The 20528-nt window shown below is 42.5% G+C and overlaps 1 protein-coding gene across 5 annotated transcripts in view; it reads right to left on the bottom strand.

Annotated features, from left to right (window-relative positions):
- FSTL4 (follistatin like 4) overlaps positions 1-20528 on the bottom strand; it is a 196333-nt gene that overhangs the window by 15740 nt on the left and 160065 nt on the right. For 4 of the 5 annotated variants that reach the window (XM_032703171.1, XM_032703172.1, XM_032703169.1 and 1 more), the window contains 4 exons: positions 11982-12102; positions 4788-4949; positions 3651-3785; positions 2105-2131 (listed from right to left, as the gene is read on the bottom strand). In XM_032703171.1, the coding sequence (XP_032559062.1) occupies positions 2105-2131; positions 3651-3785; positions 4788-4949; positions 11982-12102 (445 nt within the window). The remainder of the gene's footprint in view (positions 1-2104; positions 2132-3650; positions 3786-4787; positions 4950-11981; positions 12103-20528) is intronic. The other variant, XM_032703170.1, reaches the window with a different exon arrangement.

The raw sequence follows: 20528 nt of genomic DNA, 5'->3' as shown, positions 1-20528 counted from the left end.
ATACCAGTAAGGCAGGTACTATATTGGGAATTGGGGCACTAATGAGGAGAGGTTTTCTTTTTTTCAGGTTGGATGACACAACCAGTTCAAAAACTAAAGGCATAAGGAAGGGCAACATACCTCACCTGTATAGAAAATTCATTTTTAATGGAATTGAAAGAATACATGAAAATGTAAAAACAAAAATACCATTCCTGTCTTCCAGCCCTCTCTGTGCCAGGATTCCACGTGCTTAGAGTTTGTTTGACGGACTCTTTGTCTGGAACAAATGTGCCCATCAAATACTACAGAACAACACAGGCAGGGGAATAAACCTGCTCTACAGATACTGAATTGTTTAGGAACATCAGTAGTAAATCTGCTTTTACTGCCCATGTTTTACCTCCACATTGCTCATACTTTTATTTAAAATGTGCAAGGTTGATAAGCAGTAAGTCCATATTGTTTAGCAAAATCATAATAAGACTTTCTGCAACCAACTTCTTAGCTGTTCTTTAAATATTATTGTACTTCTGCATCTGGTAGGGTTATCCAACTGCTTTCTTTAAAAAGGAGCAGAAGGGATGCTGTACATAAACAACATTGTGCAGAAGATGCTGGACTGATTAGAAGCCCCAGAGATTTCATTTGCAAGCAGAAGGGAGACAGCAATTCTTAGTGCCTGTAATGCCATTTACAGGAACATCAGCAGTGAAGAGCCTCCTCAGGGCCCTGCACCAGGCACTTGGGGGTATTTGGGAAGAAGTGCTGGGTTAGGTGGCTGTGCCACCTCTCCTGACCTCCAGGCAGCTGCATTTGGCTTGGGCTGGAATGGCTCAGAGCTCATGCAGTGCATTTGCTCTGTGTGCCTGTTTGCAGCCAACAGAGGCACACCGGGGTGGAGCACCACTCACTAAGCACTGGCACCTTCCTTCTGCCCCTAAAATCCTCTGTGCCAAGCCCCAGCCATGGAGAAAGCTCCATGCCGAGGACAGGAAACCAAAGTGCTGTTTTGGGTCCTGGAGGCACCACCTGTGAAGGGGCAAAGGGAGTGGGGCAGCCCTTCCCAGAGCAGTCAGGGGATGGAGGGAGGGTGTCTGCACTGGGCAGGGGGACATGGCCCACAGCAGTTTGTCACTGCACAGAGACCTTTCCCACCCAGCTGGAAGGACACCAAGGTCCCATCTGCCTCACATGCAGCTGGCAGATCTAAGAACTTCAACCCCAGACCCTTCCTGCAGTGAGTGGACACCTTGCCCACAGCCCTCCATGAGCCTGAGGGTCCCCATCCACACCCCATGGCTCCACAACCCCAGGGGCAGATGGCCAACCTCTGGGAGAGCCCCTTGGGCCATTGCATGATGCACCTTACGGGATGTTTTGGGAATTATGACAGTACAAGCATGCACAAAATCAGACAATTTTTCACTTCAAGGGCCTCCATAATATCTTTGGGTCAATTAGCTTCTTCGGATGGTTTATTTTTCCTAATTTGGCTTCCAAGACACACAGATGTTGACCTTGAGCAGGGCACACTATAAATTTGATCAAACCAGAGATCTTAACTGCCAATTAAAACAAGGAGAAATGGGGCAACCTTTACCCTGCATCGATTTAACAGAGAGAAGGAAGAAAATCTGTTGTGGTTTAGGTTTTTTTTGCCTAACAGTCAAGAACACAATTTCTGCTGCTCACCTAGAACACATCAATACATGCTACTGGAAAGGAAGAGCTTGAATTGCTTGCTTAAAAATGCAGTGTATTGAATTTATGCCTTCCTTGTTCAATTATGGTAATTTGGGAGCACTTCTGACACTTGCGTGATTGTTAATGCAGCTTCAGAATCTCAGGCTACTCACATTTGTGGCAGTACATATAAAATTCATATTTTTATATATTTTATGGTCATCCCTTATTTCAGAGTGGGAAAATGGAAGAAGTTATAGGTAGGAGAGTGACATCTCTTATTTGAATAACTTAGCTTTTAAATGTCTGGTCTGTACTTAATCTGGTAACTGTGAAAGCTGACAGGGTTAGTGGTAAGTCAGTGGAGAATGGCCCATCATGGAATTATTAAAGCAGACAAGCACATTATCACTACAACAAAAGAACTTTACTGCAGTACCTTCCTCTCGCCACAGTATGTTTGCAACTGCAGCATCAGAATATTGGGAAAGCCAGAAAATAACCAGGAAAAGAAAAAAAACAACAAAACAATGTCAAAACTTTCATTGTAGCAAGTAACTGAATAAATACTCACGTTTACATGAACTGTTTAATTGGTGAAAACTTTGTAACATTCATTCAAGTAAAATATCAGGAAAGACAGAGAGTTCTAAATACATTTGCCCCTCTAGAGACAATTCAGAAACTTTGTTGTGGAAAAAGTCCTGCCTGAAATGAAGGGGGACTGCAGCCTGTGCAAAGATCAGTGACCTCCCAAAGAGAAGCTGCTCCCTTCAAATGCAGCTGGAGGCACAGCACAGGCTGGGATTGCCTGTGCAGGGTTCAACAAGGAAACATGACACGGAATTATTGACTCATTAAGGTTGGAAAAGACCTCTAAGATCATCAAGTCCAACCATTAACCCAGCACTGCCAGGTCCACCAACATCTTTCAGAAGAATCCTGAGACTGGCAGCTACAGCAGCCACACATTTGGCTGCTTTTTTCCTTGGATCTTCATGCAACCACATTCTCTTTTAGAATTCAGATACACTTTGAAAGTACACCTGCATTTGAACTTCTGTTTAAGATAGATCCAATTATTTCTCAACATCCTGTAATTTCCTTTGCTCCAGTATTCAAGGGAAAACGACCAGTGTTAAAAAGAGTACATAAATCTGGTTAATGAAGAATAGAATATATTTTCCAAAGATTCTCCACAAGGAGAATATATTTATGGGTAACTTTGTTTCCAATTCTTGCTCTATATTAACAGCCAGAAAAGCAGCAAAAATCCCATTTGCACCTAGACTTTTAGTACCACCATAAAACCAGGCAATGTCCCAAGCAGTTAAGATGGCAGAATTAGGAAGGATCAGGCCTCTGGGAGTTTTTCCATTGGGGCAACTAATCAGCTCCTTCAGTAATTGTGTTTTGGGGACAGTGTGGTCACGATAACACTGCCACACTCCTCCAGGAGACAGGAGGGAAGAATATTTGTCTTTGAAGCTGAAGATAATTTCACACTGAGAGAAACCTATTTTGCTAGTTAGTGATGTAAAAACAGGTAAAAGAAATAATTTAATCACTACATTTTTCAAACATCTAAATATTTGAGAACTTCGACTGGTAACTGGCTTCAAAAGAAGAAATCTCATACAGAAATCAATGAGATTTATAGAATTTGACAAAATACTACATTTTGGATTCTCTGATATCTAAAGTTATGGCAAATTTTCTACTCTAATAAAGCTGTTACCCAGCCCACACTCAGTGTACTTCTGGCACATGAAAGGCACCACTGTCCTGGGCAAGATTTTACCTTCTCTGAGTGATTCCTACCCAAAAAAGTATCCAACCCTCTGATCAAAGTGCAGTCAGAACTGTCACTACCTTATGGAACAGTCCAACAAACTGCATGCAATGGCCTGAGCTATTAAATTACATGTATGCCATCCCATTTGTACATCCTTTAAAGAAATCAATCCATGGAAAATGAAGCTTACGGGTCTTTCTTGCTGAATCTTCGATGAAAAGTGAAGATATGTCCTCGTCCACTCCCACCTCGTTTTTGGCAATGCAGGTGTAGGCACCAGTGTCCTCGTACCGAACGCTGCTGATGTGGAGTTCACTTCCATTTGCTGGAAGAAAGACACTCATAAACAGAGTTTCTCACCACTGCTAATTGCTGTTCCTGTCCTTAATCGCCTTCCATTGCCACAGCCACTCAGTGATGGCTCATATGGACCTGTTTCCTCATATGGAACTACAGGTTTCTGGGGATTCTCATGATGTTTTGCTTCTTTCCTTTAGCACATACACACTCCACACCAGAAAAGAACAAAGAGCAATCCCGAGAACCAGTAATAAATTACATTTCATTTATTTCTTCTTCCTGTTAAAAAACTGCTTTGGCTTTAGTGAAGAAAAAATAACTTCAAATTTGCAAACTGCATTTTATCGGATCACCAAAACCTTTGGTTTGGGAGGGGTCTCTCTACAGTTCTTCCTACCATTTTGCTTTCCAGAGTGGGACCATTGCCTAAAACCTCTGAAAGATGTTGAGTTACCACACCCAACATGCAGGGACATCGGTGCTGCCCACACTGGCTGAGGGCTGCAACCCACCACAGCCAGACTGGGGCAGGTATTAGGGGGGTGTTCATATTTTCACACATAAAATTGAAAATAAGTATTTTTGCCTTTTGCTGGGTCTGGTGCACCCTCATTTGAACAGGGACCAACAGGAGCTGAGCCCAATTCCTTCAGAGAGCCCAGCGTGTGCCTGATTCTCTGCTGCCCCTCATCCAGTGTGGGCTTAGACCTGAACAAATAATTTAATGGATTTCTCTTCAAATAATTTAATGCGTTTCTCTTGTGATGTGCTGTGCCCAAGAAACCAGGCAGTGGAGGAGCAGGCAGGCTGCCTTTGAACAGAACGCCTTCCCCACTTACATCAATCGATACCGCATTTCCCGAGGAATTCACAGGAGAAAGAGATAAAAAGAAAGAACAGGGGGTTTGTAACACGATTTCCAACAACTGCGGCTTAGCAAAGTACAAGAACTTCTGGTTTAAAGTGCAAAATAATCCTCCTTAATCCCCATCTACAATACTTTAATTAATGAAAATTCTGTTCTTACCGAGGAGCGAGAGCTGTTTGGACAGTTGGGGCGTGATATCGATGCCGTTCTTGAGCCAGGTAATTCGGGGATTAGGGATGCCCTCGGCGTGACATCTGAGGCTGGCGGACACGCCGGGCTCCTGCGCCTGCGTCTCGGGGTACACCCGGATCACCGGAGGCACTGCGGGGAACAAGGAATTGGGCACTCGGAAACCCCCCGCCGGTGCCACCCCCCAGAGCTGCAGAAAGCCCTGAGCTGGGCAGAGGAACAGCGCTCTGGCCTGCAGGGCAAGCTCCAGGAATGCTTTCCTACAGCTCAGCCTGGGGGGCAGGACACAGAAGATAATTTCCCAAGCCCTGGCACAGGTTGCCCAGAGAAGCTGTGGCTGCCCCATCCCTGGAAGTGTCCAAGGCCAGGTTGGACGGGGCTTGGAGCAACCTGGGCTGGTGGAAGGGGATCTCATCCCACCCCCTGCCCCCATGGTGGGATGAGATGGGCTTTAAGGTCTCTTCCAACCCAAACCATTCTGTGATCCTCTGATTCTGTAACAGAAAACAATAACACACCAATGCCAGGGAGCAACTCTGAGATCCAATCTTGTATTTAGACCACTCTTGCTTGTTCTTGCTTTCATTAAGTGACTGATCAAACTTAATAGCTGGATTAAAACCCAAGGTGGTTTTAAGGTGGTTTTTTTAAAAACTCACTATTTACAAGTTACAGGATAAACTCCAAATCTTCAATGAGCCTAGTAAGGAAGGAATTGGAGTTTTTGCCTATTAAAAAAGTAGCCTAATATTCAGTATTTCAACTGAATATCCATCAGGAAGTAGCCTGTATATTTACTACCTCTTATCCTGAAGAAATAAAGTGTTTATCAATTACTTCTTTTCACTGAGAGGTTTTCAAAAAGTGACTTACCTCGTTTCAGGAAGGCCCCTCTGAACCACTTAATATACTCAATTGGCAGAACTACTAATTATATTACAATTTCAGAGATGCTCATTGATTTTCAATCATGTTGCCTTCACTGCTCAAACCAACAAGGCTTAATACCACCCATTAACTCTTTCTTACCAATTTACTCACAAACTACAAAAAGAATTTGCAATATTGAAACATCAGTGAAAGACACCAGTGAGACTCTTTCACCTCAAGGGACAAATAAAAGGAAATGTGAGGATGTGCCATAACATGGCTGATGGTGTTTGTGTTTCATAATGAAGGAGTCAACTTTTCCACCAGATTAGGAGATTTTGGGGCCCATGATGTAGCTGAGGAAAATGAACAACTGCTGCTGGCACTGGTGGAGGACAGAGGAAAATTTGTGGGTTGTGTTTTGTTTGTTTGTTTGTTTTTTTAAGAAAGCCTGAATGAGTTAATAACAAACTTCTTCTGGAAATCACTGGCTTAAGGTATCAAACTCAGTGCTCTATTTTTATATAGTAACTCATTAGGCTCCAGGATTATCAAAACTAAATTGTCTTAACAGTTGCTTTAGAATAAAACGAAATCCTGGTTTGCAGCTTGTTATGTGTCTATACATCCATATGGGGACAGTTGAAATAAATACATTCTCCAGCACACACTTTCCATCTTCCCATTTCTATTTTTTATGGGTCTTACCAGAGAGAGATGTATTTAACTTCTGTCTTCTCCACCAACTGCCAAGCATTAACCAGAGCTGAGTCGTCAGCTTGGAAGGAAATCAGCCCCGACAGAAAGCCCTCAAGTCTACTTGAGTTTTATGGCTTTAAAAGGGAGAGATTGTTGAAGTGTAATGTGAGAGGAAATGCCTACAGCCAACTGCAGAGGAAAAAAAAAAAAGGGGGACTTCTAGCAAAGGAATGACTTCGAACTCCACCTCTGCACTGGACCTGTGGGTTTAGTTTCCTGTCTTCTATTTCCACTACTTGAAAAGAAAAGATGTTGTAAGGTGAGGGAAACACCATCCAAGAGCTTTTTAATCAGGGGGTTACCAAAAAGACCAGGTTTGTTTTATTAAACTGAGTGTTCAATTTCTAACTAAAAGCATTTACTACCATTTTATCTCCTCTTCCCCACATTACTGTCAGGTTTGCAGCCCCTCCTGACTTCAGGAGAAGGGACCTGTTGCTGGAGATGCTGGTGGCTGTTGGAGCCATCCCTGTGTTTCTTTAAGGCACAGTTCCCAAGCAATTCTGGGGAATAAGACTGGGAGTCATTTCATCAGTACCTTAGAAAATGAACTTAAATTTCTCTGAGTCAGTGTGTCCAGGCACGACATGATAAAGACAGTCATTTTTGTCCACTTTGACAGAATTTTATGAAGGTCCTGCACTCAATGCTTGTCTCACCTATTATTTGCTTGCTAGTAGTAACATTTTGTGAATGAAATGATTTACTAACTGAGGTGCACTGAAAGCCCCTGTGATTTATTCAGACTCACAGCTGGAAAGTGCTGTGTCTCCTACAAATACAGAGGAAAAAAATTTACAACATCCAAGGAGGTCAGATGCCCAAATCTGAGTGAAATCAACTGATTTGGCTGAGATGCCACATGGCCAAAGGCATCAGAGCAATGTCACTCCAAGCCTGGTGTCTTCTTCTCACCTGTCAGCTCTCAGAGACAGAGCCCATCCCAGTCATCACCAATTTAATGCTCTCAAAACCACTGGGGGCTGATATTTTCTTGTCCTTTTTTGCTTTAGGTTTTCCTGTTCATCTGGGCACTCGTGCCAGCTCTCCCCAGGATGGTCACAACCACTGTGATCCCCAGAATTAGGGCACTCCTTCAGAATCAGCCTCACACCTTGGGAGTCTGCACGTGACCAATCCACCTATTTTACCTGCAGGGCTAAAAACACAATAGATTTATACTGCAAAAGGTAGCTCAGAGGTCCCAGACACTGAATCAATGCTCTGCACGAAAATTTGCTCAACTTAAATTTATAGCAAGGTATCTTTCCAAGAGTGATTAGTAAGGGAACTGGGTTTTTTTCACCTACAAAAAAAGATGTGGTGCACCTCCATTCTTGCTCTCTTATCATTTCCCTGCTCCTTCTACTTTTAAACTTTTTATTTTTTCTCCCTTGTCTTACATATTTCACTGCACAGGTAAATTATTGCATGCAAATGCCTTGTGATAACAGCAAACTGCAGAATGCATTTTTATTGTCCTTGCTACAAATTAATACATTCCAAGTAAGCACATTTTTACTTTAAACTTGCAAAGGTTTCAGCTCCAGACTTTAGGATATATGGATTACTCTTTGCTTTTTCCCTGGGTGAATATATATCATTGCTAACCATTACCGTGTCTGCAGCCAAGGGCAATATAAAAATGCCATTATCTTAAGCAAAGTAGGAAAAAAGAGGCATTGAAACAAGCAGGAGATTGGGTAGATTGCCTACTGCTGCATACAGAGCAGCACCTCAGTTGTGAGCAGCCCAATCCATTCCAGCAAAGCAGCTCAGGTGATAAAGCACACGATGAGCACAGATGGGGGCACCGAGGCCCACAGACATCCATTGCTGCTGCACGAGCTCTGTACTCCAGGGGCTGGTAATAATTAACAGATTAGTCATTTACTTGAGATGTTTCACTCTCTCCATTTATGATTGGAAAGGAGTTTGCAGCATTGTATGTTTGCTCTTGAAAAGCCACATTAACAAAACACCCGTGCTCGGAACCTCTCCCTGCCACTGCAAAATCTGTCCTGTTGGACCCTTATAACTGGGCTGAGGATCAAATGGCTTTTTAAAACTGCTTTCAAGGAATACAATATTCTGATTTATGCTGATGTTTTCCTGAGTGCAAGGACCAAGGAAAATGATGCCCTACACTCAGCAGTCTCTTGATTTGCAAACTATCAATTTTCATAGTTGATTACAATTTTATGAGATTCTTTATCCTCAGCAACTCTTTTTTCCTCTTGAAAGTGATAAATTGCTTTTCCTCCTTATAGTTAGTGTATGCTGTACACATTTCCCAAGCAATATCCATACGTAGGAGAGAACATAATTTTCCTACTGTTCTTGGCTTCTCCTGATCAAAGATACCAGCACACAAAATGAATTTTTCATTCCTGAACTGTTTAAACACTGCCTTTCAGCACTTTCTTTTCTTCCAAAAATGTTAAGGGCCAGATGTATAAATACACTGACTTAAATTTTACCACTAACTGTGAATCCTAAGATTGCTGAGCTCAACACAAACCTCCCACCCCAAACAGGCTGCATTTCACAGGTGCTCCTTGCCCAGATGTGAGCCACTGGTTTGGGGCACTCATCTTGTGCTCTTCACATTTTCTGCCTAACAGGATTCTCATCTCTGCTTGTCAAAATGAGCATCTGGACCTACCCACGTTATTTGGGATATCCTGAACCAGCTGATACAAAGGGAAGTGCTGCAAAGCAATGAGCAGTTGAGCAGCAGTAGAGCTCCAAACCCCAGAAACTTCCAATGTCGTCAAAATTGGGCTGCAAAATTTCTATTTAAGCTCATATTTCCTAACTTTCTATATCCCTTAAGCAATGCAAAAGCCAGTGTTATGTTCTAAAAAGAGGTAAAGCAGAAAGCAAGATAAAGAGAATATAGTATGTTCAATAAAAGCACATGAAGTGAGCACATAGAACTAGGATCAGACTCTTTTGTAAGCTGGACTGGTGGGTCTCAGTGGGAACAGTAAGACAGGGCCCAGGTGGTAGAAAAAGGATCCAAGGACACTGGAAGAGTTACTGCAGCTTTGAAAACACTGAATTAACTGAAAAACAGTCTAAAAGTTTGAACCTGTCTGTACAGACACAGTGAGCTTGGGAAGGGTTGGGGATAAACCCTTTTACTTCCAGTTGGCTCTTCTTTCTCTATTCTTTCCCAACAGACAAACTTGGGAGCTGTCAAAAAAAAATTCTGATAACTTTTTTTCTGATAATTTTTTTTGTGGAATAAAAACCCCCACACGTTTTTGATGTTAAAAGTAGATCAGTGCCTCCCCAGAGGAGACAGGAGAGCAGATACACCCGAGTTCTGGCTGACTTAGTTCTGTCACATTCTCTTACCGTTTTAGTCCAGTACAGGGAAGCAACAAAAACCCTCCTGTGTAGAAGATGGAGTTTTTAGTTTGATACAGACAGACAGAGACAAGCCCCAGTGCTGAGCAGAGCCCATCAACCACACTTAGAGTCTCAGCATCTTCCCTCTATTCACTTTGGCTCAGTTTCTTCCCTCTACTCCTGTCAAGAAAAATTCCTCCATTTGTCCTTTAAGTTCTTGAAAACCGAGGTTTCCCTGCAGAGGGCTCTGCCTTGGGAACCCCCTGATGCATCTGAAATCCAGCAAGGCTGTCCTGCCATCAGGGCTGTCACCCCAACATCAGTGCTGGACACAGGCAGAAAAGGAGAGAACTTAGTGATGTGGGCAGCCAGCCAGCCACACCAACAACTGCAAAAACCCGGCTTTGAAAAGCCTAATGGCACACCCAGGAATATCAGATGCTGTAAGGTAAAGATTCCTGCACTGTTTTCTAGCAAGCCTGGGTTGGTACCAGAATGCCTGGCATTTTATTCAGTATTTAGTGACTATACAGCAACATTAAAAAGCCAACAAGAAAAGTGGGGGGTTTTTTTTATAATGGCATTTTTCTATCAGCAAGAAAACCCCTGTGCAGCTGTGGTGCGAAACTTCCACTTAAAAGAAAATGTGATCTTTCAACAACAAGTTAAATCTAAGTGGCAGGCATGAGTATGGAACAGATCACCCCTCCCCACACTCCATCCAGCATTCCCCTCATTCTGGTTTTAGTTTCAAAGCCTTTGGGCCTTCTATTCTCAGTGATGATAAAGTCTACATTGTTGTCTGCCAACTAAACTCCATTCAGGCCTCATAATACATCACATAATAGACACGGGATTAAGTTGTTAGCTGGCTTTTCTTTCAACTGCCATTCATCAACCAAATAGCACTTTGAGGAAGGAAACCTATTTTCCCAGCTGCAGCTTGCACAATTTGCTTATCCACATTGCCAAGATTTACAGTTTACTCTCTCAAAAGATGACAAATTATTATGGAGAGACATTAAGTCAGTTTTCATTCAAATCAAGAGGGTGCCTCGTGCTCCCCTCCAGGTACTCGCTGTGCTGGGGGAGCACTTCCATCCAGCACACCTGGTTTTCAACTTAAACCTCATGTCCACCATGGCTCTTCTTAAAATCCATCAATACCCCTTTTTATTGTTCCTCCTCTCACTATTAACCCGTGTATAACTACCTGCTCTTACCAGTTGAAAGCTCTCCTTTGTGCATGCCTGCAACACATCTAGAGAAAGGACTTGATATTAATTTTCCTTATGTTTCCTCTAATAAAGTCATTGAATTTTCCTTAAATATAAACACTTCCATACCAGAGTATGTCAAAATCTGCCCATAGTCAGCAATGGGTGACCCTGTCTCCTGTTCTGGAAATACTGCTGGGCATATTAGCACATGGAAAAAAGGGTTTAAAGATGGAAAACGATGTTGCTGCTGGGGAGGTGGATACTCCATGGGCTGTTCCCTTGATGAAATGCTGGTTTAATCTCATGTAATTTTAAACTAAATCCAACTGACTGAGTTTGAGGTCAGGAGAAAGATAGCGAGTGCCTCAATATAAATTCCACCAGGCACAAATGTGGTCCAGGGGACGGAGGTGAACGAGAATGCTGGAATATGGCCCGTGTGATTCCCTCACCCGTAAAATGGTTTGCCCTCATTTTGCAACCCACTGGGCCAGTGTAAATAGCCCTCAATGAACCAAGCTGAGTACAGCAGGGCAGGAATCTGATACATAGCTGGGAGTTGGATGGCTACTTTTGGAAACATTGCTGTATTTATTTAAATACTCTGGGCTATTTCGTGCAACAGAAATTATTTTCTGCAAGAAGAAATTATTGAGGCAACAGTTGTGTGGACAAAAGTAGTAATTAGTTTAAGAGATGCTTTGAAATAGTGCTCTGAAGTCTATGGAGGTGTCAGTGACAGCTTTTTTGACAGTGAGGATCCCTGCTGAAGCCCAGGTAATTACACACAGCCCCCTTGGCACTTTTCCTTCTGACTGTGAGTGAGCCTCGAGCCGCGCTCGCTCTCGGGCACAGAGAGTTTGGGAAGTGGCTTCACACACCTCTGTGTGAACGAGGCTAACACACAACTTTTCTCAGGGAAGGTTTTCATGGAATGTCATATATGCCATTTACTAACCATTCACCTGAAGGATGTGGGTCTGATACAGCTCCTCGTAGCCGTAGGCGTGACAGGTGTAATTGCCCATGTGCACGGTCGTTACCTTGGTGATGTAGAGGGAGTCGTCCTCTCCAAAATCCTGCATGGAACAGAAGACAGGAAAGGTGCCTTGTTATTTAGCAACAATATTTTAAACACTCTGTGAATGGAGACTACCTGTTCAGTGGGTTTGATGGCATCACAGCCTGGGGACGCAGCTTGAATTCTGAACAGGAGGTTTTAAAGTTCAACAGGCAGGGAGGAAATGAGAGGTGATTTAAGAGTAAGGAAAGCAACTCATCTGAGAATACAAACTTTTGTGCTGGTTGCTAACAAGGTGCTCTTTGCACATAAAAAAGATGGCAAGCTCCTGCTGTTTAATTTATGGGGGAATTTAATATCTCCCTGTTAACCTCAGATGCATAAAACGCTAACGTTTGGGTGGGTTCAGGGTTCCTTTATCTGTGTTGGTTCTTAGAAAAGGCACTGCAGCCTTGAGACTTGAGGAGAAAGAACTGAAGCTGTTTGTCACTTAGACAATATCCTAGGCAGGAGACAAGCAAGTAGACAAAAAGCCTTTTCTCAGACAAACCTGTTTAGATCTGTAAATGTTTAACAAGTATCTTTCTTCATCCCCTTCATCTTCCTAGATCTGCTCCTGCATTACTTCAATTTTTGACTATAGATGGGGAGGATATGAGTTAGTAGAGATGTTTTGGCACTTGAATATGTTGTACAAGTGCTCTGCTTAGGAAGTTATTTCAACTCATTATTTATTTATTTACTTCAACGTTTATTTACCAAATTACAGCTAACAGAACCACAGCACTGATGGGTATGTTAAGCAGCTTCTCTTGTTACTCCACTAACGTTCACACTTCTGCAGCTCCACAGTGTTTGCATTTCTATGCAAACCCTCGAGGATACATTTAAAAGCAGTTCATGAGCTTAAAGAACGATTTTCCTGTAATCATCCCCACGTGGGAAGCATGCTAAACTGACCTCTTTGCATAATTTCACTGCAGTATTATGGGAAAATCCAACTTCCAATCAGGGGGCACAAATCCAGTACAAGGAAGTGAGTGTTGGAGAGTGGCTTTGCTCCTGGAAAACCAAGGGCTTGTTTCCAAAGCTCCAGTGTGCAGCTGGAAGGCAGCCCAGTGGGCAAGGGGAAGCCCCTCCACGAGGTCCTGCCTGTGCCACCCTGGGGACACGGTCACGCAGCAGTGGGTGAGGAGAGGACAGCTCTGTGTCTGCCAGCAGGGCTTGACTGAGCAGACCAGGGTGCACAGACCACACAGCAAGGTCACTTTGCTCTGCTGGTTGGGAGTCAAGAACCTCGTCCTAATGTCTTTGTGCTGGAGAGAGGGAATCCACGTGCCCTTCTCTGCTGCACCCACGGCAGCACCAACACAAGAGTCATAGAGCCATAGAATATGGTGAGCTGGAAGGGACCCATCAAGATCATTGAGTCCAATTCCTGGCCACGCCCAGGACACCCAAGAGTCACACCATGTGCCTGAGAGCATTGTCCAAACACTTCCTGAGCTCTGGCAGCCTTGGGGCTGTGCCCACTGCCCTGGGGAGCCTGGTCAGTGCCCAACCAGCCTCTGGGGGAAGAACCTTTTCCTGAGATCCAACCTGACCCTGTTCCTGACACAGCTCCAGCCATTCCCTTGAGTCCTGTCCCTGCTCTTCAGAGTGAAGAGATCTGTACCTGTCCCTCCACTTCCCCTCGTGAGGATGGAGAAGGAACCACCCCCCTGCACTGCTGCTGCTGCCAACGCCTGCCGGGAGCTCAGCAATAACAAGCAGGAGTTGTTTGATCACCGGATGGGCTGATTTCTAAACCAACACCATTTGGGGCTCCTTCCACCTCACATTTCCTGCCTCTTCACAGTGCACCTGCTGTGCAGTTTGAAGCTTTCCTTTCCAGCCACCACCTTTTGAACATTTTTTGAAGGAAGCTGCGGTTCTGCAGCAGACGTGAGATGCCAGCTGGCACCTTCAAGAGAAGTACAAAGGAGACCATCTCTTGCAGTATGGATTGATCTGGCACTACTTCTGCCAGCTCTTGAACCTTCTCCAAAACCTTCTGTCTGGAACTAGAGAAGCGTCTTCGTGCCTCTCCTCTCAGTGGCAGGACAGCACTGGCAGGGGGGAGGGAATTTTGAGAACTTGCCTAGTTTTTAGACATGCTTTAAGGCAGATTTAGATTGAACACTGAGAAATATGGAGCTTACCAGCAGGACAATAACCCTTCCCAAAGCACAGACCTTCACCTGAGAAGGCACAGACATAACCATAACCTGGTTCTGTGGCAGTGCTGCCCCGATGGGCAAACATATCAACAATTACAAAGAATCTGAGTAAATCTACAGATGATCTGAAATCCATTATCTATCATCAAAAGCATCTCAGATATTATTGTCACCTTGGTGTCAGGCAGACTCAGCATCTACACTGTGGGATTAGCTGGTTAAGTCACCCAAGACATTATTACAAATATCTACTCAAAAATCCCCATTTCAAGCATTTGCCTGTTTTCTGGTCAGTTAGATCTTCCCTGATGGAAAGCAAAGATGCATGAGTAACTGCAAATAGAAAACATATCAACCCTGTTCAAATGACATTTGCATGAGATAGAGAAAATGCCTTGTACTGGAGGGGACTTAGTAACAGTTTTTTAAAGTTAAAAGAAACTCAAATTGAGTTTAGATCAATAAAAGCAGGATGGCTACTTTTATGGAATGATTTATAAGGAGTTGTGGAAAAACAGGACAATAAAATCTTCTCTATTTAAGTAGGTTTCTTCCTTTAAGACATCTCAGAAACATATTTTGAGTGCTTGGTTTGTGCTCTGTAATTGTCTTTTTATGGACAATCTGTTTTTTCCAATGCATACAAATGTATTAATATAAGTAAAGACCCTTGCAAAAACAAACAGATGCAAGACTATAGTATTATTCTCTCCCTCTCCAAATGTGTTTTTCTTGAAAAGAGGGGCTTATGTTGGTAAAAACATGGTTTATGACTTTAAAAAAATATTTTCTGATTTCTAGTGCTTAAAGAAAGTTATCAAGGAAGATTTAGGTTAACACTGCATCATTTATGTTGGGATGAAGGAAATTATCAGCCCTGTATTAGAATCTGCACACACAGTAAATTCATATAAGACTACAGCATTATTAAAAATAAAAAGTGTTAGATGTGGGAAGGAAAAGGTGATTAAGAGATTAAAGGTTTGATACTGAACCTCTTGTTGCTACAAAAAATAGTCTGAATTCTCTAAGAAATTAATTGTTCTTTCTGAGTGTTTATGGTAGCTCATGGTTTCTCCCTGTGTTTCCCTGTGGATATAATTAGTACATTAGGATTTCACAGCTACATTTTATATCTCTGGCTGCATTCTTATGCACAAGCACTTTCTGTGTGTATTTCAGAAGGGTATATTTGGAAGTGCTGTAAAAACCAAGCCCCAGAGCACTAAGAAATGATGAGTCTTTGATTCCTTAACAGCCCCTGACTTTACATCTCACACTGGTCCCAGTCAGGAGTGCTGGGGCACAGTGGGAAGCTGTTTGCTGGGATGGGGTGGGCAGGGGGAACGGGAAGAATTCAGGGTGGGAAAAGGCAGAGGGCACATTTTAAAGCTTTGGGTTTATTTCAGATGGCTTTTGCTTGTAAAGCCAGTTTTCCAAGTCACCACGAGCCTAAAACCAGAGTGAACCACAAACATCTATAAAACTGATGGAAGGTGATTCTATCACCCAGAACTATCCCACCTTTAAAGCTCAGTATTTCAGGGCTGTCCAGGAGGCTCAGCAAGTGCTGCACCACCCAGGGAGCTGAGACTGCCCTACCCTAACCCCAGGAATGCCCCACAGTGAGCTGGAAAGGCATTTAAATGTATTGTCCCATGAAAAAGAACAGACAACCAGGAGAAAGGCAAGAAAAGTCACTTCTGAGACATGGTTTTCCTCATTTACCACTGAAGGTGAATTTTCACAGAGTCATGGAATCATGGAATGGTTTGGGTTGGAAGGGACCTTAAAGCTCATCCAGTTTCACCCCCTGCCATGGGCAGGGACACTTCCCATTATCCCAGGTTACTCCAAGCCCTGTCCAACCTGGCCTTGGACACTTGCAGGGATGGAGTGTCCCACAATTTTCTTGTGAAGAGGAAGAAACAGAAGTGATGAAACCAGAGGCAGAACCCATCTAACCCCACAGAGTGATGAACTCTGCACCACAGCAGCCAGATAGGCACAGGGTGTTCATCATCTCTATTTTATAAATTTCATTATAAAATAATTCTACACATTCTGATAAAAAACCCTCAGAAACCTATGCTTATAATTTCTCATAATTGATAAGGTCGACTAGTGGCAGCTGATAAATTGGCTTCTCCAGCAGTTTGTCTCATGTTTTCTCTCCCTTTTTCCAATAAAATGTTCTCTGCCCTTCACAAGCTTCTTTCATGTCTTGCAGTTACCCCTCAACTAAAGGACTGATTAAATGACCTTAGAATATATTTTAACTTTTCGAGATTAAATAAATGCACCACCCTGCCTTTTACATTGGTAACAGCTTGGTAATCTATAAAATATTAAAAAAACCCAGCTGCTATTCACACAGTCAAATTCAGAAAACAACAAAGCAGACACCAGAAAATGGATGTGTACCTTTTTTTTTGTATTGTATTTCCTTTCCATCACTACTGATTACCCAAGGCATCGCTCTCTCCAAACACAGGACATTCCAGATTTATTTATCCTCTTCCCATTCCAAAGTATTCCCTGGGCACGGGCTCTGCCGGGGCCAGCGACACCGCGCTCGGAGACGTGGAAAACATGGACATTGCCTGGAAATCCTGCTCACATTCTGTCCCAGGTGAATCCAACCTGTGACTGTAACACCACAAATCTCCTGCTCTGACACCCCGGAGGGAGCTGGGGGAGAGGAGCCCCGTTAACCCTGGGTATGGATCCAGCCCCAATGCCAGGGGGTGCCGGGCACCCGCTACCCACCTTCTGCCTGCTGCAGATGCTTCTTCATGAAGCTTCCCAACATACCTTGGGGCTGTTCCAACATTTAAACCCTTTACATTTTTGGCCAACTCTCTTGTTTTCCAGGAATTTTGAAGAGGAGTTAGTATAAAGTAGATTCAGGGTTATTATTTTTTAGGTTAACTTCCAACTCGCTCAAGAAAAAAAACTCCAATAAGGAACAGAAAAGTCAATCCCAGAGACACAAAAGCAGAGACTCCCCCACCTCCCCAGCTCTGGGGGAGGCACACTGGCACATGTCACCCTGCAGGATGGCACTACTGCCACAGGCAGGGACACCTTCCACCAGACCAGTTTGCTCCAAGACCATCCAACTCGGCCTTGGACACCTTCAAATGAAGAAAAACACCACCCTGATTTCACAGTCACTAAAATGTATTAACTAGTTCCCATGAAAAAAGCTTGCCTGATCCTCAGAGTCCTAGAAATCTCTATCTCTGACAATGTTTACAGGGTTTTAAAACGAAATGTACCCAAGCATTTAATAAGACTATTATTATTCAAAATCTACAACAATGGCTATCACTTTGGAAACGATTTCTCCTCACTAATCAAATGTCTCTGATCTTTTTTTACAATAGATTCATGAGTGATTCATATAAAAATAATAAAAACTAAATTAGTCATGGGCTCTTAAATCACTTTCTTTGGTGTTTTTAATAATTCATTTCCAGAGACAAGCTGAGAACTTATGCTTCATTAATATTATTTGTTCTTGGTTTTACACATGCTATCACTTTAGTCATTTACATGGAGAAAAAAATCAGCCTTAAGCAAATGCCAGAAAACTATTGCAAACACAGCCTGATGGGACATTAATTTATCTTTTCTTGGTTTTCTGCTCAAAGAATTTAACACAACACAAGACTTTGCTGGTGAGCCAAAAAAAAAGTTTTTGCTTGAACATATGGAAATGAACTTTTTAGATAGTTGTGTAATTATAATACAGATTAAAAAAATGGGTGAGTTTTATATCCTGAGAAACTCAGAGACAACATTACAAGGAAAATCAACGGTAGGTACATGCCTCTAAAAATGCAAGTGGATACAATTTCTGTAATCTTCACTATGGCAAAATGTGAGGCTCTATATTCTGAAAGTACTGCCAGAAGTAATTTTCCACTTAACCTCTACTTTAGAGCCTGCAAAGACCTTAAGGAAATATAAGGAATTCTGTAAACTTTGATTTGAAAGTAAATAAACTTGGCTCTAAACGTGCAACTTTGTGTCATTTGCTCCCATTGCTGCAGCATCTGGGTTTGATCATTTTAACAGCCCAAATTCCCTTAGCAGGGAATTAATGGGGTTTATTTTTTTTTATTATTTAACAGCGAGTCTACATTAAAAACATGAGGGTATCACCTTCATACAGACTGTTTTAATGGGAAAACTAATGCCAGGGAGTTGCACTTTAAAGGCTGGCTGTTTGCTTTGGGTTTCAAACATTGTACATGGAAAACAACTTGTTAGAAAAGCTCAGTTTTGAACTAATGATCTAAGGCCAGTTTGAGTTAAAATGTACAGATAAAAATGAAATCAGTAATGAAAGACACTAAGGAGTTTCTGCTCTAGCTGCTTGCATTACACTTGGGAATTCACCACGTTCTTATCTACCTGCACACCACAATATTTGTTTTCTTATGGTAACCCTCTCTTCTCTGTTGTTTGTGTCTGCTTCTGAAGGAATAACTTATGTTTATAAATTTTATCAATTTATGTATTTTTCTCTGGAGACAATGTCAAATCATGTGAAACAATGCCCTGTAAATATTATGTAAGTACCTTTGACTCCATGAGGAGTTTATTATATTTTCAAATTGAGGAATGCTTGCATAAGCATATATTTGGGAAAATGTATTGCCTGTTCCTAGGAGGCAAAAGTATATTATTTTGAAAGATGACACATCTGAACCACTTCACTATTTGTAATCAGAAATCAATTTATAGCTATGACAATCTTATCAGTTTCAGCTACATTATAGTTATTTTCTGCATGAGAAAAGTTGATGTGACTTTTTAAAGCAGAACTGCAAAGGAACTTCTAATGGATAAATAATATACATGGGTAATTTATGGAGAAATAATATTTTTATGCTAAAAGCAATCTTAAATGTTTGCAAGAGAGATCGTTTAATTACATGTACCATTAGGATGGCTCTTCTTCAATAGCTGTGTGACAACTCATTAACAGAGCTCCTCACAGACAGGACAAGACAAATTATTATGAGTTGCTTATGAAAGCTTCTGATTAAGAGAGCAATGAAAAATTATTAATATTTTGTTGCCAATCAAGATATCACATAAAAATGATTTAACTAATGCACTTAAACAACCAGGCTTTATAGCAATCTTCAGTCTTTCAGTCCTGCGCAAATTTAGGATTATCTAGGTTTTTGTTGGCTGCCTTTGTCACTTGCAGCATTAATGTGGAACACGGTCATCCTTCTCAGACCACATTTGTCATGAATCCAGAGAGAACAAAGCCAGGAAGGACCCTCAGCAGTGCCTCTCCTGTGCTGCTCTCACACCTGGCTGGAAGGATTCTGGTTTTTCTAGACTTGAGCTTCTATTTTTATCTGATTTCTTGAATTAGCATTTAGAAGAGAAAGAGTTTAATTGAAATATAATACCAGGATTTTTCCAATGTGTGACTATCCTATAGGTCTGTATGTGATTACCATTGTGCCAAGAGCAGAGAGGATTTTCTTGAAGTTAAAAAGGTACAATTAATCTCCTGTTGCACTTCCAATTAGCCAAATTGCCAACCTTATTGTGAAAAGCAGAAATGCAATCGAGTTTCTGCTTGAGGCGCCCTAAAAGAAAACTGAAGTAATTTAATTAACTGCCTTCAAGTACATTAGAAGCACGCTGCCTTTACTTCCCTGCTGTCAATGCCTTTAAATAGATTATTGTTTAATGGCAGTTTCTGCACCCACAAAAGGCTGAAGCTTTGAAATGTCTGCTGCCACCCCCCAGCCTGCTGGACACATGTGGCTGCACCTATTTGCACATTGCTGCATTTTCACATGTCACCTTCTCAAAGCCAGGGCAGGTGACACCTCCATGGGACAAGCAGCAACCCCAAACACGAGGTGTTCACACTGCAGATGATGGCCCAGGTTTCACAGCTAAAGGACTTTAAAAACTTGGAGTAAAGCTGGACAAGCTCGAGTAGTGGCCCCTGGGAATCTCATGAGGTTTAGTGAGACCAAGTGCTGGTGCTGCCCCTGGGTTGGGGCAACCCCTGGTGTGAATCCAGGCTGAGGATGAAGAGATGGAGAGATGGAGAGCAGCCCTGGGGGTGCTGGTGGATCAGAGGCTGGATTCACAAGTCAGCAAGGAAACTACACAGCTGTGTGCTTAAAAGATCAGAGTTTTAACAGGCCTGCACCAACAGCTCACCAAAGACTTTCTTTCTAAATGCTCAGCTCCATGGGCCACACACCAACCAGGTACA

Source organism: Chiroxiphia lanceolata, chromosome 15 (genome assembly GCF_009829145.1).
Source record: "Chiroxiphia lanceolata isolate bChiLan1 chromosome 15, bChiLan1.pri, whole genome shotgun sequence".
In the NCBI taxonomy this organism is placed as follows: Eukaryota; Metazoa; Chordata; class Aves; order Passeriformes; family Pipridae; genus Chiroxiphia; species Chiroxiphia lanceolata.
Note: the sequence above shows the minus strand (reverse complement) of the source record. Positions and strands in the feature narration are given on the sequence as shown.